General features: G+C 39.0%; 1 protein-coding gene across 2 annotated transcripts in view; it reads right to left on the reverse strand.

Annotated features, from left to right (window-relative positions):
• Window positions 1-1,022: 1,022 nt before the first annotated feature.
• The window catches only part of GRTP1 (growth hormone regulated TBC protein 1), a 35,466-nt gene continuing 17,672 nt past the window's right edge, over window positions 1,023-18,816 (reverse strand). For both annotated transcript variants that reach the window (XM_085053386.1, XM_085053375.1), the window contains 3 exons: window positions 3,874-4,046; window positions 3,577-3,762; window positions 1,023-1,514 (listed from right to left, as the gene is read on the reverse strand). In XM_085053386.1, the coding sequence (XP_084909512.1) occupies window positions 1,425-1,514; window positions 3,577-3,762; window positions 3,874-4,046 (449 nt within the window). In that variant the 3' untranslated portion in view covers window positions 1,023-1,424. The remainder of the gene's footprint in view (window positions 1,515-3,576; window positions 3,763-3,873; window positions 4,047-18,816) is intronic.

The following is an 18,816-nucleotide window of genomic DNA, read 5'->3' on the forward strand; positions in this document are numbered from 1 at the left end:
CTTGACTCCCTACCTGCAGCAAGGCTGTGGTGTTAACAGTACCAGCTCCACAGGGCTGGAACCAGAGCACACCAAAACATTGCACAGACACTCCTGACAAAGAGAATCTAATGCATAGCAGTAAGGCTGGTAGACTTTGGACCAATGCCCTGTGATCTTGAAGGTACCTGGAAACTTACAAATTTTGCTAGTGGTGAATAGTATTTCCTAATACCTGCTGACATACTAGGAGTAGTACTGCTACTGACCTTATAATTCAGTGCTTGAGGAAAAAAGGTGTATGTCTGGTACCATAAAGGATAGGATAGCTCAGAATCACTGTTGAATAGCAGTCTTTAGTTGTCTAGAAGAGTATTCATTGCTTGCTCTGAAAAAGGTGATTTTTTTTTTTTTTTTCCCTGGTGAGGAGTGAAAAAATCTCAATTTGCAGGGTAGGGGGAGAAGCCATCCTTCCACCAGGAATGAAGAGAGCTTGGAGTAAAGTCTGAAAAGGATTGTGCTGTTAAAAGGTGAGACTTTCCACAGTAGTTGTTGCACAGGGAGCATAAAACCCCACAAATTACTGATCTGTCCAGTCATCTTCCCTCCTTTCCCCAGGTGGAAGGAGAGGATTTGGCCACGAGAGGGCTCTGTATGGACAAGAAAGCAATTGCCAGACTCCTGGCCCCAGCAGGGCTGGAAGTGGCCTGGTGCCAAGCACAGGGCCTTTAGATTTGCTTTAAGGTACGACTTTGGAACTCCCCCATGTCTTTCCCTGTCAAAGAAGAACTCTGTTCATGGATGTCCTTACAAGTGTTTCTCCACAAATTTTTAGGGGCACAGGATAGAGCAGCTGTAGTGCAATCTCACACTGCATAGACAACTACTAGTGAAGATTGCTTTCATTGCTCTCTTGACCTGCACTTTACTATATTTGAGTTCCTCAGGTGAAAGCAGTGAGGAAAAAGATGCATATATTCCAGCCCATGACTGGCAGGCATGGGGTCAGATCACATATTTTACTCTCTACACCAAGAAACAAATTCTGACAAATTAAATTAATTTATTTTGTACAAATGGTAATGGTGTCACAGTTAATACAGTAATACATAATTTTATACATCTGTTTTCTTTTAATATTACAAAATTCCCTGGGACTATTTTTTTAAAAGGAGGGTCCTGACACTGATCACATTCTACTCTGAAAACACCTTAATCCTTAAAAAATAAAAACAACATACCACCGACAAACAATAACAGAACCACCAGTTCCAGTTATCAAATCTGACATACAGTACAAAGTGTTAACACACTTACTTGAAAGGCAGGAAAAATTGGTCAAGTGTCAATTAATTCATGGAAAGCTTAAAGTGTGCTTTAGTCAGTGCAAATAGAGGAATGTGTCAATTGCTGTAGTATCTGACCACCTGGTTACATCTGGCAAGTTATCCCTGAGAAAGCACTTTCTCCCTGCAAGTCTCTCGGAGTTTGTCAATTGTTGCCATGGATAAGCTTCCAGGATCTGTGAATATTTTCTGAGGACAAAAGGAGAAAATTCTTAGTTAAAATTCTGTCTTTGGACAGCATGCTAGAATTCTCACATAATTCTCTGAGGTGTGAAATCCCTGCTTCGATGTCCGTACTGTGAAACTGCTTACTGCTCTTTGGCCTTCCTGTATCAGGGTAACAGAAAATCTGGTTTGAATGTGTGTCCAGTTGCGATTACTTTAGATGGCAGGTGCTGGAAGGTGGCATATTTAGAACATATATAAGCCATGCTGGGTAACATGAGCACCAGTGCACTTCTTGTGTGGTGACAGCAGAGGTTGTTCAGGCTCTGGAATACATAAATAAACCAGTGTCTTCCTACTGCAAAAAATCAGTTTTAATCCCTCATGATACTACCTTTGCTCCTCTTCTCTAACAGGCTTTCCATGGGAGTAATGTATATGGATGTAAGACCTTGATGCATTCTGAATGCCAAACATCTTCAATTACTTTTTTTTCTTTTGCTTTCACTTGCTGTTCAAGAACAATACATTCGTTTCCACTACTTCACCTGCAACTTCTGAGTGAGCAAAACTGTGAAGTGAGCTACAAGTTTATGCACTTTAAGCTACAAATAAGGTGTGTGGGCACCTCAGTTCTCTGGAGCTGTTAAATGACAGCTCTAGAGATGAGATTGTAATTTAGAATCAGTTTAGAACAGCTTTCTGGTGAAGAAGCCTTCAGACTAAAAATTAAGGTTCTCTTTTGGAGGAGGAAGCGTAAAGATACCTATCATCATGTCTACTGCTGCTAATACCTGTACTGCTGAAAAAAACCCAACCCAGCAAACAAATCCAAACACAAAAGTACATGTTTCAAAGTTACAGAAGAACCTAACCTAAATTGTTTATCTAACTGCCTTCAAAGCCCCATTACTACAGTTACTAACAGTTGAAATTCTTTTACTTAGGGTAACTGTGAGAAAAAGGTGGTTGATTTTCTAAAAATTAGCTGGTGTAAAATTTAACACAGTTAAAGAGGGGAGAAGGAAGTCCTTCAAGGACAAGTGTTAGCATCAGCGTCTAAACAGGTGCTCTCAAAGCAGTTATTGTTTAATAAAATTATTATTCTAAACTGTTTATGGAATGGAAAAAACTCTCAAACATCTCCCTTCTAAATTAAAGCTGTACTTGTGATTTTTCCTCTTTCTCCTTTAATTAAAAGTTTTAAAAGTGTCAGTAAGTTAAGCTAAATTTTCTTCTTTATGAACAGAAATGAAAGTTAGTATAAATTACATCCTACTGTGACTGACCTCTGCACAGAGATCTGCCATGAGCATGAAACTCTTTGGGGGGGGTAAATATCACTCTCCAAGACGTGGTTTTGTGCACTGTGAGCAAATGATGATAGTGTAGTTGACCAAGTGATTTATGATAGATGTGCTCCTCTTGCTTGTTCTGCAGCCACCACCTTTTATATTTCCATCTTCTGAGATAAGCCCTGAATCTAATTTTTTATACTGATGTGGCACCCACTGTACTAATAATTTACAATAATAATTCTTAGATTGCAGATTGTCATAGCACTTGAACACTCAACTTCATGGTTTTTGTCCACAAGTGAGAATGTGCTGCTAGCGTCTTGTTCTAAGTAGAATGCTGTGTATTCTGGCACTACAGTCATTTATCAATTCAAGCCTAAAATTCACTTTGTGCTTATTTTACGATACTGTATTCCAATTCATCTGAAAAAAACCACAGGATCAATATCCATAGTTCACTGGAAAAATGCACTAAAATTTTCTCATCAGACTTCCTGGCTTAGCTGGGAAAAAGGGCAAAAGAATTTTCTTCCCTGTATGACAGATGATATGAATGGATTGCTAAATATGGAATTAGATAATTAATTATTAAATAGAAAATATTTTATTATTAATATATTTCTTAGAAAGGTTTGATTTTTTTTTAAATTCTTCATTCTTTTGTATCAATCCTGTCAATCCTAATAGCTATGTTCCTCCTAACTGTATGTATCTTTTGCTCAGTGAAAAACATTGCTAAGTCAGTCTTGGTTTTAATTTGAAATGACTAAAAGCTGCAATGAATTTACCTGCATGAAGCTGTGACACTCTGTTACAAATGTTCCTTTGGTGATCTGCTTAAATTTATCACAAATGTCAGGGAAATTAGTGGCTTCCAAAATAAAAGCTTGGTTTTGCTTAATCAATGTTAAGGCCACGCGGAAGATGATCTTTGACCCTTCATAGAATAAACAATCCCATATTCGGAGCACAGTCTGCAAGAAAGGAGAGGATTCAGATTAACCTGGATTTCCAGTAAGCAATTACTAAAGCTTACAAATGAAGTAATTATGAGTGTAGTAAGAGAACTTTATGTTACCCATTACCTCCACTGGAAGAATGTCAATGAACAAGCATATAAACCAGCGTGACACCACTAGGGTCCACATGACTCCATGTCTTTCCATCAGCTCTGCCACAGCTGGAACTTTCATTTTCACAAGTTCTCCAAGCACTTCCTGATCAGTTTTCAGGCCCAACATTGCAGGACTGTAATAATCTTAGAGAGAAGAAATCAAAACTCAGGAATCTGTGGACATAATCTTTTTGTGAAATTGAAGAGAATGTCCTCTGCAGCTGAATGTGTAAAGGCACACTGAGCCTATGAATCCCAAGGTGAATTAACCCACAGCACAAAGATCTCTGCACTGTGCTCATACAGTGCTGCTCTTTCAGCCAAAGCTGATCCCTCTGTACAAACATTTCATTCATGCCTACTGAAGTATCTTCTTTCTCTCTGATGTTTTTTGGCAGTTTGTTCTTCCTTCCCAAGGAAGGATGGTCTAGGTGGTTTTTAACTGCTCGCTGAAACTACAAAAGTGTTACTAATATTTAAACACTTCAATTATAACCACCACCTCCTTCCTGTGTGGGGGCCACACAACTCCCAGTCCACACAACACCCAGACAGGTAACAAAAATCCCAAATCACCACAATAATCTGTAGGCTTTAGATTAGGTCCAGTGAAACTGGAAATGCAAATTTCCCAGTGTCAGCTGTGCAGGGTGCTGGAGGCCAGATACCCCCATCTCTTAAGGTGTGACCTAGCCATTAAGATAGGAGTTTTTCTCTCTCTGAGCCAAGAAAATGCCACTTTTCATAGAATAATTCTGAAAGGAAGTGAATAACAGATCCCTCAGGCACCATCTCTTCCTATTTAATTTACCTGTGAGACAGGGATTGAAATAAGATCTACATGTCCTGCACTTCTGGTCACTGCAGTAAACTGGTGAATTCACAGTTAAGAACAACAGAGCACACTCTGGCTGTCAGGTCACAGCCTGTTTGTCAGCGTACGTATTTTCATTACCAAGGTGCAGGCTGAATAACAAGCATCTCAGCTCTACAAACAGGTATGTTTTGGGTATATTTAAGGAAAGAAAAGGATATTGTTTCAGTTCATAAATATTCAAATGCCCCAGTTGGGGTCAAGAATTACGCAGATGTTTAAGAAACTAGTATTTTGGGTTTATATGTTGTCAGAAATATTTAAGCTGGACTTGCCTGCTCCAGTCCTGGGAAGCAACCTTTGATGATTCACGAGTGCTTTTTTGACAAGACCTATGTTGACCCAAAAAAAACTTAGTTTATGGAAAGAAAACAGTGGTAATACAAGAACCTTTCTATGCCTTTCTTTCCTTCAGTGATTCTGGAAAGCTGCAATTCAGGTTTCTTTGTCTTAACTGGTTTCTGCCAAGGTCCTCAGACACAGCATAGGCCAATGGTTTACATAAAGGTGAAGGAATCAGAGCAAAGTCTGAAATAATTCTCATAAAATCACCCAGTGCCACAGGTAAGTTTAAAAATATGTCTGAACTATACAGTACATGTATAGTCACTTTAATTTCTGTAATGAAATCACAAGAGCAGTTTAATATTCCACTCTTTCCTGTGCTGATGGTTTTCCTGAACCATTTTCCCACCCAATGAGCTATTTGCTTTACATTTGTCCTGTCCAAAGTCTAGAACAGCTACAGGAGTTTTTAATGGTACTACAGAGCATCACATTCAATCTTAGGAATCTAGCTTTCTATCTGGGATCCTCTCCTTTGTTCCCACTGAAAAGTGATTCATAAAACTCCTCTACAGACTTAAGAGTCACTGCCACTGTATACATTTCTTTATGCATTTGCCTTTCAACTTCTTGTAGGGAAAGCTCTGAGAGCTAAAATACAATCCCATGAAAAAGTGTACTGAAAACACATAATGACCTCAGAGCCAACAAAAGAACCTCTCTTTCTGCAAATGTATTCGTGTTGTGCTCATTTTTGAACTGGAATGCAGGTAACAGTAACATTCATTGGCTGAGTAGATCTTTTTTAAAATGCTGCTTTAATGCAAATGAAATCTAATCACATCTCAACAAGTAACAGAACAAGCCTTTTCCCTTTCTTATGGCTTCCTCCTCCTCTCATACATTCACACAAATAATTTTTTCCCATTTTTTTTTGTGCTCCTGAAATGTGAGCACTTAAAACTTCTTCAAGTTACCACTGGCAAATGTCCTCAGGAGGAAGGACAGCAGCCCACTCGCTCTGCTGTGCTGCAATCATTTGATATGCTGAAACCACAGCAGCTGCTATTTTTGATCTGTACAGCAAAGTAAATGTCACAATCTCAAGAACACAACTGGACACCTACCCAGCTCTTTGAGAGCTGGCAAGCAAAAGGTTAACAGAGAGGCAACGTGGATGCATCACTCCATGAATTACTGAAGCAGCCAGGAAGCTTTGGTGTAAATTAAAATTTCATTCAAGTCTGTTAGACTGTACTGCTGGACAGAAGGGAAAAAAGGAACTATTCATCTATCTGGGGCAGCCCCCTGCTGTTCCTCGTGGAGCAGGAGCAGCTCCCATGTGCCCTGTTCACTGCACTGCAATGTTCAGCCCGGCGCTGCTGCACAAGTGGGAGGAGGGATTAATGCAAATGCCGATAACTGAGTTGCAGGGTGTTGCAGGATATTAGCTGCCAGTTCACAACAGAAGTTAGGTTAAAAGAATCTGCACTCAAGACATTTGTACATGTAATTATTAGATGTTAATTATAGTTCATGTGGGTATTCATTATAATTATTACATATAATTAATATGTAATTATAATTTTTTTCCCCCGTATATATACTTTTATACATAAATGTATATAAAATTAGCTCCTCAAATTAGGAAAGCCACATTTCCAAATCCTTCAGAAACATTCCTGGAGGACCTCATATTTGTGCAAAACTTACCCACAGATCACTTACAAGGAACACCTTTCACAGTCCACATCTGGTTTCACTAGGGAAAATTATTTTGTAACTTGGTTCAGTGCCTAAGTGCTTGGTAACATTTAACCTACATAGCTCTTCTATTCCCTTCTTATTTACTAGGGATTCCCAGTCATTAAGCCTTCTGGAAACATCCCCTCAGCAAAAATCCTGCAGCTCTCCCATGCTGCAAATGATTCACTGTGTGCCCTATTTTCCTAATATTTTATAATTGGCTGCTCTGCCCAGAAGTCAAAATATCCTTGTTTATAAACAAGTTACACAAGCCTACCTCTCCCCCCACACCACAAAGCTGTTTTTCACAAGATACAGTGCAGTATATTATTTTTACTCATCTACCATTGAAACACATTAGCTTTTTGTTCCTTCCATATCTTATCTTACAAATTGTTTAGAATTTCTAGATTTGCATGAACCACATTTAATTAGCATCTCAATTATTTTTCCCCTCTCAATAATCTGGCAAAATACTGAGTAGCTGATGACCCAGAACAGACTTGAGTCAGTAACTGCTCCCAATCTGCCACTTACTAATTAAAAAAAAAAAAAAAAAAAGTAGGCTAATTATATTGTGTTATCTGTTGATCTAGGTGGTTTAAAGCAATGTCCTCTGACACAGTATCATTCCCCTGAAAAAAACACATTGCCAGGTTGTCTCCTTTTATTCTTCACATGGTCAAATGGAAATGATAATGTTAATTTTTAGGTGATCACACACTACATTATTTTTCATCACATTTTCTGAAAGGCAACAAATGAAATACTGTATTATAAATTATTATTGTATTATTAATTTATTACTAAATTCCAGAAAAATGTCTAGATGAAAATTAAGTTTCTGCATTTTCAAGTGCTTTTGTAATCTGATCCTAGGCTTTCTGTGCTCTTCCTCTGTGCCTCCCTTGTTGCTTCACAGTGTGGACCTGCCTTGCCTGATCTCTTGTTCCGAGTACCTGCCTATGGATTTTGGATGCTTTGCTAAGTTTAAGAGTGCCTGAGAGCTTAGCAGAAGGCAATGTGGGCAGCATCCCCCATGGAATTCATCCTGCCAAGTGCCCCTTCCTCATCAAAGTCCTGACCCCAAACAGCAGTGTAGCCCTGTGGCTCTGTTGGCATCATCAGCTTCTTCCTCCTGCAGTCAAGCAGCACACAGGAAAAGCCAGCTTCACCAGCTGCTTCATTGCTACACAGGTGACCAGATGAAGGGACTTTTCTCCTTGTTCAAAGGGCTTTTTGTTGCTAACACTGCACTGCCTGTGGCATGCAGTCACTGAGATGGAAACCTGTTCTGGCAAAGAGATATTCCTAACATTACATTTCACTGTCTCCCTATCACAGTAGTTAGCACCTCTCTGAATCCTACCACAATGTCCAGGACTAGGACATAACTGGCTGCTTGTGCTCCAGAATAGTAATAAGATTTGTAGGAAATAGGGATAAAGCTTGTAGGGGACTGTATGACCTTGTTCTCTGTTACAAATAGATTAAGAGGTTCCAAAAATAAAAGTTTAAGAAGCAATACCCTTATAGCCTTAAATTACGAGTCAGAGCTGCAGAAGTTAAAAAAAAAAAATCCTAAAATCCTTTCAGTCTGTTGTGCATATGTCAGGTTAAATATACATATTCCTAGTGGAACTAAATTCTGAAGTGCTACAAAGTACCCAAAACAAGACCTCAGCTCTGTTGCTTGTCTTCCAGTATTTCTGACTATTATTTCAAGAGGCTACATAGCAACTCTAGGACAGAATTATTTGTCTTGGAGACCCAAACCAACTGAAAAGTTAAAAATTAGCTGGTTTAACTTTTCTCACAGTCTAAGCAATGCAAAATATTTTATTCACAGCAATATGTTTATAATGTCTATGAGAACTGGTGTGTGTATGTGATGATGATAATGTTCTCCTTCCTCCCCAAGTAGCAGAAACAGTTCATTTTTATACCAACAAGCTACATTCAAGAATGTCTCCTTGCAGGAGCACCATGTCACCATTTGCTACCAGACCTGTGCTTTCCTCTCATTCCAGAAGAGAGAAACAGAGCAGACCCAAGGGCTGGCAGGAAAAATCAGAGATTTCCATGAACAGAATTGGGCAACTTCATGAAAAGCACCCAGTTCTAGATTCTCCTACATTTCAAGTCAAAACCAAAACAGAGCCCATCATGTGTATTTGTAGGGAAAAAAAAATATTTAAAACATACCAGCTTTTGTGTCTTCTAAGTATCTACATCATGAGCCTTACATTAAAAGCTGAACAACCTACATTTGGGAAAAAATCAGAATGGCACAACAGGAAAAGGAGGAAACCCAAGAGTACTGGCAATTCTTTTTGCAGTATCAGGCCAGAGTGACCCCTGCAGGTGTCCTGGCCAGAGCAATACCCTGCAGATATGTGGTTAAATGGCAAGCTAAAAACTCTTAACTGTGTTATTTTCAAAACACAAGTTCCTAATTTTCCAGGGAACAGGGAAAAAAATTCTGACAAACCAACTAACCTAAAACCACATTTTATCAAGCCACATTTAATAATTTCCTTCAAACTAAACTGACTGGGAACTTCTGTCCTGGGGTACTGAACTCACACCAGAACCAACATTAGCTGTATAATTCACAATTAAACATTAGCTTTAAGAAAAAATAAGGAACGCAGATTTATTTTGGATGGCAGAACTACCTTAAAATGGGAATGCAAGTATTTTATGGATCCTTATTGGCTGATATTTAGATTACACAAAATATAGAATACTATATCTTGAGAAATTACTTAGCATGTAACACCTTTCCAGCAAGCACAAAAAGGCAGTGTTTGTTTCTACATAATGCCATCTGCCTGTATTCATCTTTTGCTTCTGGTCCCAAACTTGGAAAATAGATCCAAGGGAGCTGAAAGAGCCCTTTGGTTTTTCATTTGCATTTCACAGAGCACAGTGGGATTCTGAGCAGACATAGTAGCTACCTGCCACTTGGGAACTGAAGAAGGGTTCTTGTTAATGAGAAAGACAGTGGAAAGGCAGGCAAAGATGTCATCCTTCCGTTATGGAAGGCAGAGATGAAATAAAAAGAAACAAAGACTTCATGTGTAACCTCTCAGAGAAACAAATTTAACTTAGCTGCATGTCGGAAAACACAAATGCAACTTTCAGACATTCTAGTTTACAGAGAATGAAACTGGCTGTGTTAATTATTTATTTACATACCAGCTCTGTTGTGTGCTGCTCAGTAGAGATATTGGCATCATTTAGAACTAGTCCAGTTTAAAGTTACAGCTACCAAACCATTCTCATTTAGCTTAGATATAACTGAGCAAAAGAGTGTTGACCAGCTCTCCTCTCTCCCCTCTTTGTATCCACTACCACTGGAATGGCTTGCTTTGTGGATAGTGTTTTTTTCACAGTATCACTGAGCTGACAGACACCAACAGACAGCATATTCCCCACTCAGCTGTTTCCAAACAGCCTGGCCTGACTCCAGTAATTGCACCCCATGAATTGTGCCTGTCTAAAGAGTTGCACACTCTGGAGAAGTCTGCAGTTTATGGGGCTGATGATGGTCCCAGGAGCCAAGGCTTTTAATTCACAGAACACTTTGACAGACTTTTATCACCGATTTCCTCAAACAGAGAGGAAATTCATGAACAAGCATTGAAAACTACAGCTGCTTATCATGCTGGTTGAGGAAACAAACTTAAAAAAAAAAAAGTTTACAACTGTATAGTGAATCTTAATGACTGATGACTTCAAGCCAAATAAGGATTCCTGACTCTGTGTTTTTTAATGCCTCCACAGGATTAGGAAGAATAGGTATTTTATGAGTTGACCTCACTGACAAGATTATTATTAACACCTCAGCACAAAACACAGTACTGATATCCTTTCATGCTAAAGAAGAAGCCCAGTGTTACATTTTCATTAGCTCTTCATAAGAATGCTTCAGTCACACCACAGGGACCACTGAGCACATTACTTGAGACTGGGACAGGAGGAGGCACCTCAAAACAGAGAGCAGGACCAACACCTATGGTTCTAGTCTGGACTGGAAGAGGAAAACCAATCCAACCCTTCAGTCTGAATAGAAGGGGAATGAAAGCCACAATCTTCTTACTTCAAGCTTGAAGAAACTAACAAGAGAATTAATTTTAATCTTGAAGCAACAGGTTTTAAAATTGTAAGAGGAACAAATGAGACCTCTCCAACTAGCCATAAACTGACAGCTTAGTAAAGCCCTCAAGTCTTCTGAACATGAACACCTGAAACAACCAAGGCTGCATTTTAGTTTCTCAAACTCAACACTCCCTTCTTGTGCACTAGGTAAAGTTACCACTTTACATTGCACATTATTTTCTTAATTTAATTTCCTTTACTCCCAAAGAACATCCCCTTACATCAACACATTCTTTATACTGCCACCTATGCTGCATGTGCATCAAGCTACATTTTGAAACAATATCAATGCCTGCTGTCAGTGCTTCTTCCTACTATGACATATTTTAAAAAAACCCAACACTTAATGCAGTTGAACTTTAAAAAAGACCCTTGATTTTGCAGTATTTTAAGTTGCAAATACAATACATCCAGAATAAGCACGTCTTAGCTCAGAAAAAGCCAACACAATCCTTGAATATAATTCACTACTGAAGAGAGAGTGTATCATCTCTGTATATGACATTACTAAAACTGAGGTTAGAAAAATGCACCCAGCTCTGATATTCACAATTCAGGCAGGAAGCTGATGAACTGGAAAGGACATCAAAGAAAAGGTTATAAACACTACTTAGAAAAATTGAGCTCTGTAAGGAACTTCTTTATTTGTAGCATTTACCCAAGAAAAATGAAAAGCAAAGTTAACCACTTCATAGAGAAAAGATGCTAGGCATTGTGCTTTTTAATACAGTAGGAGAAAGTCTTAAAAAGAAGTAATAACCTGCAAATTAGGACAAAACAAATTCCAATTAAAAATATAGGAAGCATTTTTAATTACACTGATACAGAGTTTGAAAACACTACTAGCAGTGGTGGCAGAGTTGCTCTTTCAAACCAAGTCTGGGACCTTTCACAAAGATGAGCTCTAGACAAATGAGTCTGCTGCAGAGGTAATCACAGAAAGGTTTGAGTTGGAAGGCACCTTACAGGTATCTTGTCCTGGCCTTGAATACTTCCAGGAATGTGGCATCCACAACCTCTCTTGGCAGCCTGCTCCATTGCCTCACTAACCTCTGAGCAAAGAATTACCTCCTGACATCTAATCTAAATGTCCCCTCTTTTAGTTTAGAACAATTCACCCTTGTCCTGTCACTGTCTGCTCCTATAAAAAGTTGTTCTTCATCTTTTTTAAAGCTCTCTTTAAGTACTGAAAGGCCATGATGAGAAGAATTACTACTATTTCCTCACCTGGCTTTCGGTAGGGAAACCCAGCTTTATGAGTCCTGGTATTTAATACACAGATCACTTCAAGCATATTAATGCATTTTAAGGGTATTTACAAGTTAAAATACAAAACTGTATACTGGGATCTGCTTTGAGCATGTATAACCCATCATACATTTGTCAGCTGATATGTTATGCTTCTTACTGTCAAAGTGAAGTTCAGGAAGGTTCCATTATTGAAACTGTAACTGAACATACAGAGCCCTGGCTAACCACTAGAAAGTAAAAAAAAAAAAAAAAACACCAAGAAAAGAAAAGCTGCTGTGCCTTTGCTGTGTTAATTCCATAGGTGGAACAGCATAGTCCCTTTAACATGTATAAAAATGTATAAAACATAAAGCACAAACTAAGTAAGCCTTGTGCTGCATACTAAGGCTTGGCCACTAATTGGTTTTTACATGCCCAAAAAAGGGCAATCTCATCTCCAACACTTCCATGTTTATGCCACTCTATCTACCTTCCTCCCTTGTATGCAGCCAGGGAATTCTACCTTTGATCAGTCCTAACTGAAGATTTCATTTGACAAGTTATTTTGCTGGTGGCTTTTGGTAGGGATAAAACTTTGATTTACTGGGGAGATAAACAGGCAAATAGCATTGTCTGCTCAGACAGCCAAAGGCTGCAGTCCCACACAGAGTAGTACCATGGATGGCCTACTGAAGATATGTCAAGTTCAACATAATCAAATTATATCAATAGAAGGCTTGCTTGTCTGAAGGAAGGAGGCATACTTGACTTTTTTTTTGGTGGAATAGGTCCTGCTTCCAATGTGAATACAGCCATGTCAAGGAACACAATATTCTTCAGCATTTTTAAATACAATGGGTGCTTTTGCTGCATGGCTGAAACTTAGCATGTTTTCTCAAAAAAGTATGGCTGACAGCATGTATATTCTTTTCATGTACAGCAAACCTCTGTTTTAGACAAAAGTGTAAGAGTTCTACCCAGCCACCTAAAACATGCCTACTAAATAATGAGACTGTTCTTTTATTGATGAGGTTTGTGACTGGGGGGAGGAAGGGAGATATGATACAGAAAGTAAATAAATTTCAAATGTATAAACACATGTACAATTTTAAAGAAAAAAAGCCCCATCACTTACTCATTTCCTGCTTGCTCAAGTCTCACAAATCCCCCAGGAGTTCAGATCTGTAAGTAATGAGGATTTCAGGCTTATCATGGTTTCTAAATACAGGCACATGACTCCTTCATTCCACCTTCAGCTTAACAGGACACTGCATACTTAATTCCTAGGTAAATTCAACTGACCTCTAATGCTCAAAGATTAATGCTTTCATCATGGTTTAACAGTAAAACATGGAGTCCCGTATTTCAAAACTCTTAATTATTCAGCTGACCAACAAACTGCTCCTGTCTCTTAGCAGCAGATGTGATGCTGTAGTCCAGAGGTGCCCACCACTACAGCTTCAAATGCAATCACAGAGGAAATCCATGGAAGGGTGAGAATTCTGCCAACTTACAGACCTGTAGCTGACTGCTGCCAGAGGAACAACATAAAGAAGCAGCCCAGAACTGATCAATCTGCTGAAATTTTCTGGGTTGATGGTGCTATTAAAAAAACTCAGTTGTCAAAAACTACTTTGCAAACATGGTGCCATGCACATCACACGTATCCTTGAAAGGAGCTTTCATACCAAAAGCATATGCCTGAGGTTCTCAAGTCTTCTCTCTGAAAGGAAATGCTTTTCATCACAACAGTCCCCATTTTAGGCTGCAAATTCAGCTCACTTTAGGTCTAGCAGTGTCTTTTACCTGCACAGCTAAATAAAATGCTTCATGTGAAACAGTTTCACTCCCTTTGGAGATGCAGGTCTGAAAAGATTCAGCTGCCAAGCCAGTTCTGCAGAGGTTCCCCGGCAATATCCAATTAGGGTATTTAAATAAATTCAGCCACAAGAACAAAATAAATACAGGCTTAACTGCAATTAAAAGCAAGCAGTCTAAATAGAAATACTTTACAGGTTAGTACAACCTTCTGCATTTCCCAAGTGGTTTCTTCCGTTCAAACCTGGAAGTCTGTATAATGGCACTCGAAAGAATGTTATAACATGAATCACTCAAAAGAGAAGGATATACAAGAGTGTGATATGTAGCTATGATGCCATTCAGTTCAAATATTCACATCTCTTACTGTGCCTAATCTCTTGTGCAACCTGTGAGTCTCTGGCTGACACAATTGCAAGCCAGAGAGAGCTGAACAAACATGTGAGATATCTGTTATCTCAGCATGCAGACATTTGCCCTAAACAGCAGTCACTACACAACACACCAAAGTGGCACCTTGCTTTGTGTCCTTGCAGCTAAGGCCACTTACTTCAGTGCACTCTACTACTTTGGTGACTTCAATCATTCAAAACTCTGCTCTTTTAATTATTCATAAACAACCAGCAGTACACATCAGTAAAAAAAGTTTAAGAAGAAGCTGCTAAAAAGTAACAAGACTGAAGGAAGATTGTTAGATTGATTCTTGAAGAATGCTACACCTCATGTAAGTTTTTTATTAAGAACATTGAAGGAAAAGAAAAACCTGGTATTTGTTGACAATCCTAAACTAAGAGATACTGACCCATGTCAACACACAAGGTACAACAAAACAGTGAAAAGACTGGAATAAGAGACATGACGACATTTAAAATAACAAGAATGCGCAAATAAAGTTCAGCAAAAAGGTATTATGAATTCCTGAATGCTGTGGAAAAAACATCTGTTGACAATGAGAGAAGAGGAAAGCACATGCACTGTGATGGAGATCACAAATCAAAACCAGAGTGCTACTAGAGAAAAAAGGCAAGGGAAATCCTACCATTTTTCTCTCTTCAGCAAAACACTTTCCACTGTGAAAAGAGCCACTGCACAAGGCACTAGCTAATTCTCCATTGGAAAAAAGAAAGTGTACCATTGTGATCCGGTTTTTTTAAAAAAAATTGAAAAATCAATTCAAACTGGAAAAAACACACAGAATTATTATCAGGCTAAAACAGAACAGAGAGAAGTTTCATGCAAGAGAAGAGTTTGACTGAAGCAGCATAGCCATACAAAAAACCTCCAAGATTAATTGACTGCACTCTACAAATACGTGAAAAGTACGCACAAAAGAGAGGGGTACTTCTCGGACCCCTAGAAGTCATCACTGACTCTAGAATAAAAGAATATGAAATTGGCCATGAACAGGGTAGCACAGAACCCATGAGACCTCTCTTAACCACTGGAGAAGTAATCTACAACTAGTTTTCTTTAAGAGTAACTCCAGTACAATAGTCCAGTAGACTAATTAGAGTATAGTTAGTTATAGACTAATTAGAGTATAGCTTGAGATACACAATTGCTTCCAGACTGAGAACCACTGAACATGGGAGGGGGGATTGTTTTGCTATATATAAGCATAACTGTCCTCCTTAAGTGTGATCAAATTGTCAAGTTTTTCTTCCCATAAACTCACCATTTAATTACAAATTTGTAAAATATGACAAGACCCCTTAACTTACATACTGAGGTACCACAGTTAAAAGGTCCTACCTACCTGGTGCTTTCTAAAGCGACCTCCCCACTATTTCCTAAACAGAACAGAAAAACCTCCAAAACTTCTCAACAAGGATCAGAGTGATGAACAGAACAGAAACATCAGGGCTACGATCAGTACAAATTGCAGGCACATCCACTCTGAGTTTGAATTGAATCTATACTGTTTCTTGTGGACACTGCTGTCTGCTCCAGCTGTCTGTCTGAATGAGCCTGGGAATAAAAAAAACTTGGCAACACCCAAAATTTCAGTTAAACAAATAATTCTCTTCCCCCTTGATGTGTTTAAATGATAGTCCCTCCAAATCCCTGACTGAGCAGCTGACAGACACATCAGGCAGAAATGCATGGGCTTGCCCTCAGCAGAAGCAGGAACTTTCTGGCCTCACCCAGCTGTACCCAGCAGTGCTACTTTCAGCCAAATGAAAGGCATGCACACAACTCCACATACCAATCAACCAAATCCTCATTTACTGGCTCTCTCTCCCAGCTGTGCTAACTCCATTTGGATGTAACACAACAATTCAGCCAGAAAACCTCTACTGAGGGAGTCCCATTTTCTGTCACTTCCCCAGAATGCTCCCATCTGTCACACTGTACATTTTTCAATCAATGACATTGATCTGTGGCTGGCTTAGTTCTTCTGCTGACCAAGAAAATCACTGTCAGCATCACAGTACTGGAGCGGCTGTTTAATGTAATTAAACACGTGTGCGCAGGGGAGGAAGCACTCACAGGGACACGGCAGAGGGCAGAGAATAGATTTCTAAATTGTCCTAAAGCACCACTGATTTAACTGGCAGTGACAGGACACACTCAAAAACGAGGACATGACCTGGAGGCATATTTGGTGCAACAACAGGGGCAAAACATGTACATTATAATGCAAACAAATCAAGAAAAGCACATCAGCAACCAAACTAATGGAAAAATGTTGGCTAATCGAACTGTTAGCAACCAGCAAAACTCATTCTTAATCTTCCCTCTGAGACCGAGACAGCATTCAAGATCTAGAAGACCTTGAGAGGTACAGTACTTCTCTGCTTCCCTAACAAATAATTGGAGGTCTTAAAACTGAAATGTGCTATACCTTGCACTGTTAACAGAAAGGTAGTAATTATTTACCTGAGTTGCTTTATGAATATGGCCTTTCTGTCTAGTTCTCTTCCTCTCACATATGCACACACAGTATTTCACGGAAATTTTGCCAATTATTTTATCTGTCATGCTTTGAATTTTATAAATATACAAATCAGACATGATATAGGAGAGTGATGGGAATAGAAGGGACAAAAATATTTTTAAATATTTGGCAGGAAAAGAGCATCAGCAACAAGCTTTCTGACAATAAAGCCTTGTATTATTCAACACAAATATTTATACTATATAGAAGATTCATACTGCCCAGTCGAACCCAGGCTAACAAGTCTAGTTACAGAGAAGTAAAAATACATCTATAAATACAACTTAAGTAAATATACCACTCCTTTATACACAGTAATTGCATTTCATGTTACGAGTTACTTCTCATCACCAATGCTACCTGCCTAGGATAAATTCAACAGCTAAGAGGGAAAACTGAGAACAACTAATGTCACAGGTATCAGTAAAATGTAGAAGGATATACAAGAATTGAAAGTTTATGACAAAGTGAATTAAGTTCCCTACTAAAAACAGTGAACAAAATTCTGACTACCTCCTTTGCCCCAAATAAAAATGCCTGAACTATTGAAAGGATTAACAGCAAGAGTTTCCACACATCACTTCACAATAAACCTGCTTATCCCTGACACAGTGATGTCAAAGGAGACATCCACCCATGCCAGGCAGTGACAGGTCACATGGCAGACAGCAGCCCTGTCTCCTACCTGTTTGCACAGCTTAGAGCTCTCAAGGCTGAACTAAAGCAACAGACAGCTGATTCCTTTAGACTATTTTATAGCTTAAAAGTAAACTGCAAGGCTGCATAATGTCAAACATTTGCAGACTGATTCAACAACTCATAACATTCCCTGTCTGTCTCTATTCTTTCAGTCTGGAAACAAAGTCCAACCACCCTTTCCACACAGGGAAAATCCAAGTTCCTATGTGGTGTATTCAGTGTAAATAATTTCTTACAGTCACTCAAAAGCATGAAAAGAATATTTCAGCTATTCTTTATTTCTCAAGGTCTTTCCTTTCTATTCAATAGGGAACCAAAAATTGTATATATATATTTTAATCTTAAGCAACAGAAAGAAGGAAAAATTACAGTATCAATCAACCTTGATGTCCTTGACCAACACCTGACTGACAGTGTAATACTGAATTCCACCTCCAACCATTTGAGATAAAGATCTACGCCAAAGCAAAACTGGGCCAGTAAGGAATTAGTCCTCCATTTTTTATTGGTCTTCCAATTAGTCATTCCACCTACATTACAGGTGTATCTGTAGTCAGTCCTGTGCAATGCTAATGAGAATTCACAATGAAACCATTCTCCCTCTACAATTAAATCCCAAGAAAAAACATTCCCAAATGCATTTCACAGGAGTAAAAAATATAGCTGTGCCTGGTGTCTGCTTCCGATTTTAAATTACCTCACATGTGCAGTGAGGTTCAGCTTATACATGGAGCAAAACTGATTGTGTAAACACCTCCTGCAAACCCTGAGATCCAGGCAAGGGAACTCAGAGAGCTACTGAGCAGACCAGATGCAGAGATTGTCTATAGCTTAATTTCTTCTAGTTTAATAATTGAATGTCTCTCTGGATCCTGTTGATGAGGCTGGCTAGATCACTGTGGATTGTAACTGACCTTTAACAGGAACTTCCCATACAGACAGAGACAATGATTTTGACATTTGCTTGCTTTGTTCCAAAATCACGATGTGTGAGGTGTCCAAGAAATTTCCACTCAAAAGTGGGGACACAGCAGAAACTACCACCACCTCATCAAAAACCTCTGCAGAAAGCTCATGTTGTGTCCTGCCAAGCCACTGGGAATTCCTGCTCCAGGCTCAGTGCTCAAACTGCATCCATCTCCCACCTTTGCTATGCTCTG

Source organism: Lichenostomus cassidix, chromosome 1 (assembly GCF_008360975.1).
Source record: "Lichenostomus cassidix isolate B80296 chromosome 1, HeHo_3.0, whole genome shotgun sequence".
In the NCBI taxonomy this organism is placed as follows: domain Eukaryota; kingdom Metazoa; phylum Chordata; class Aves; order Passeriformes; family Meliphagidae; genus Lichenostomus; species Lichenostomus cassidix.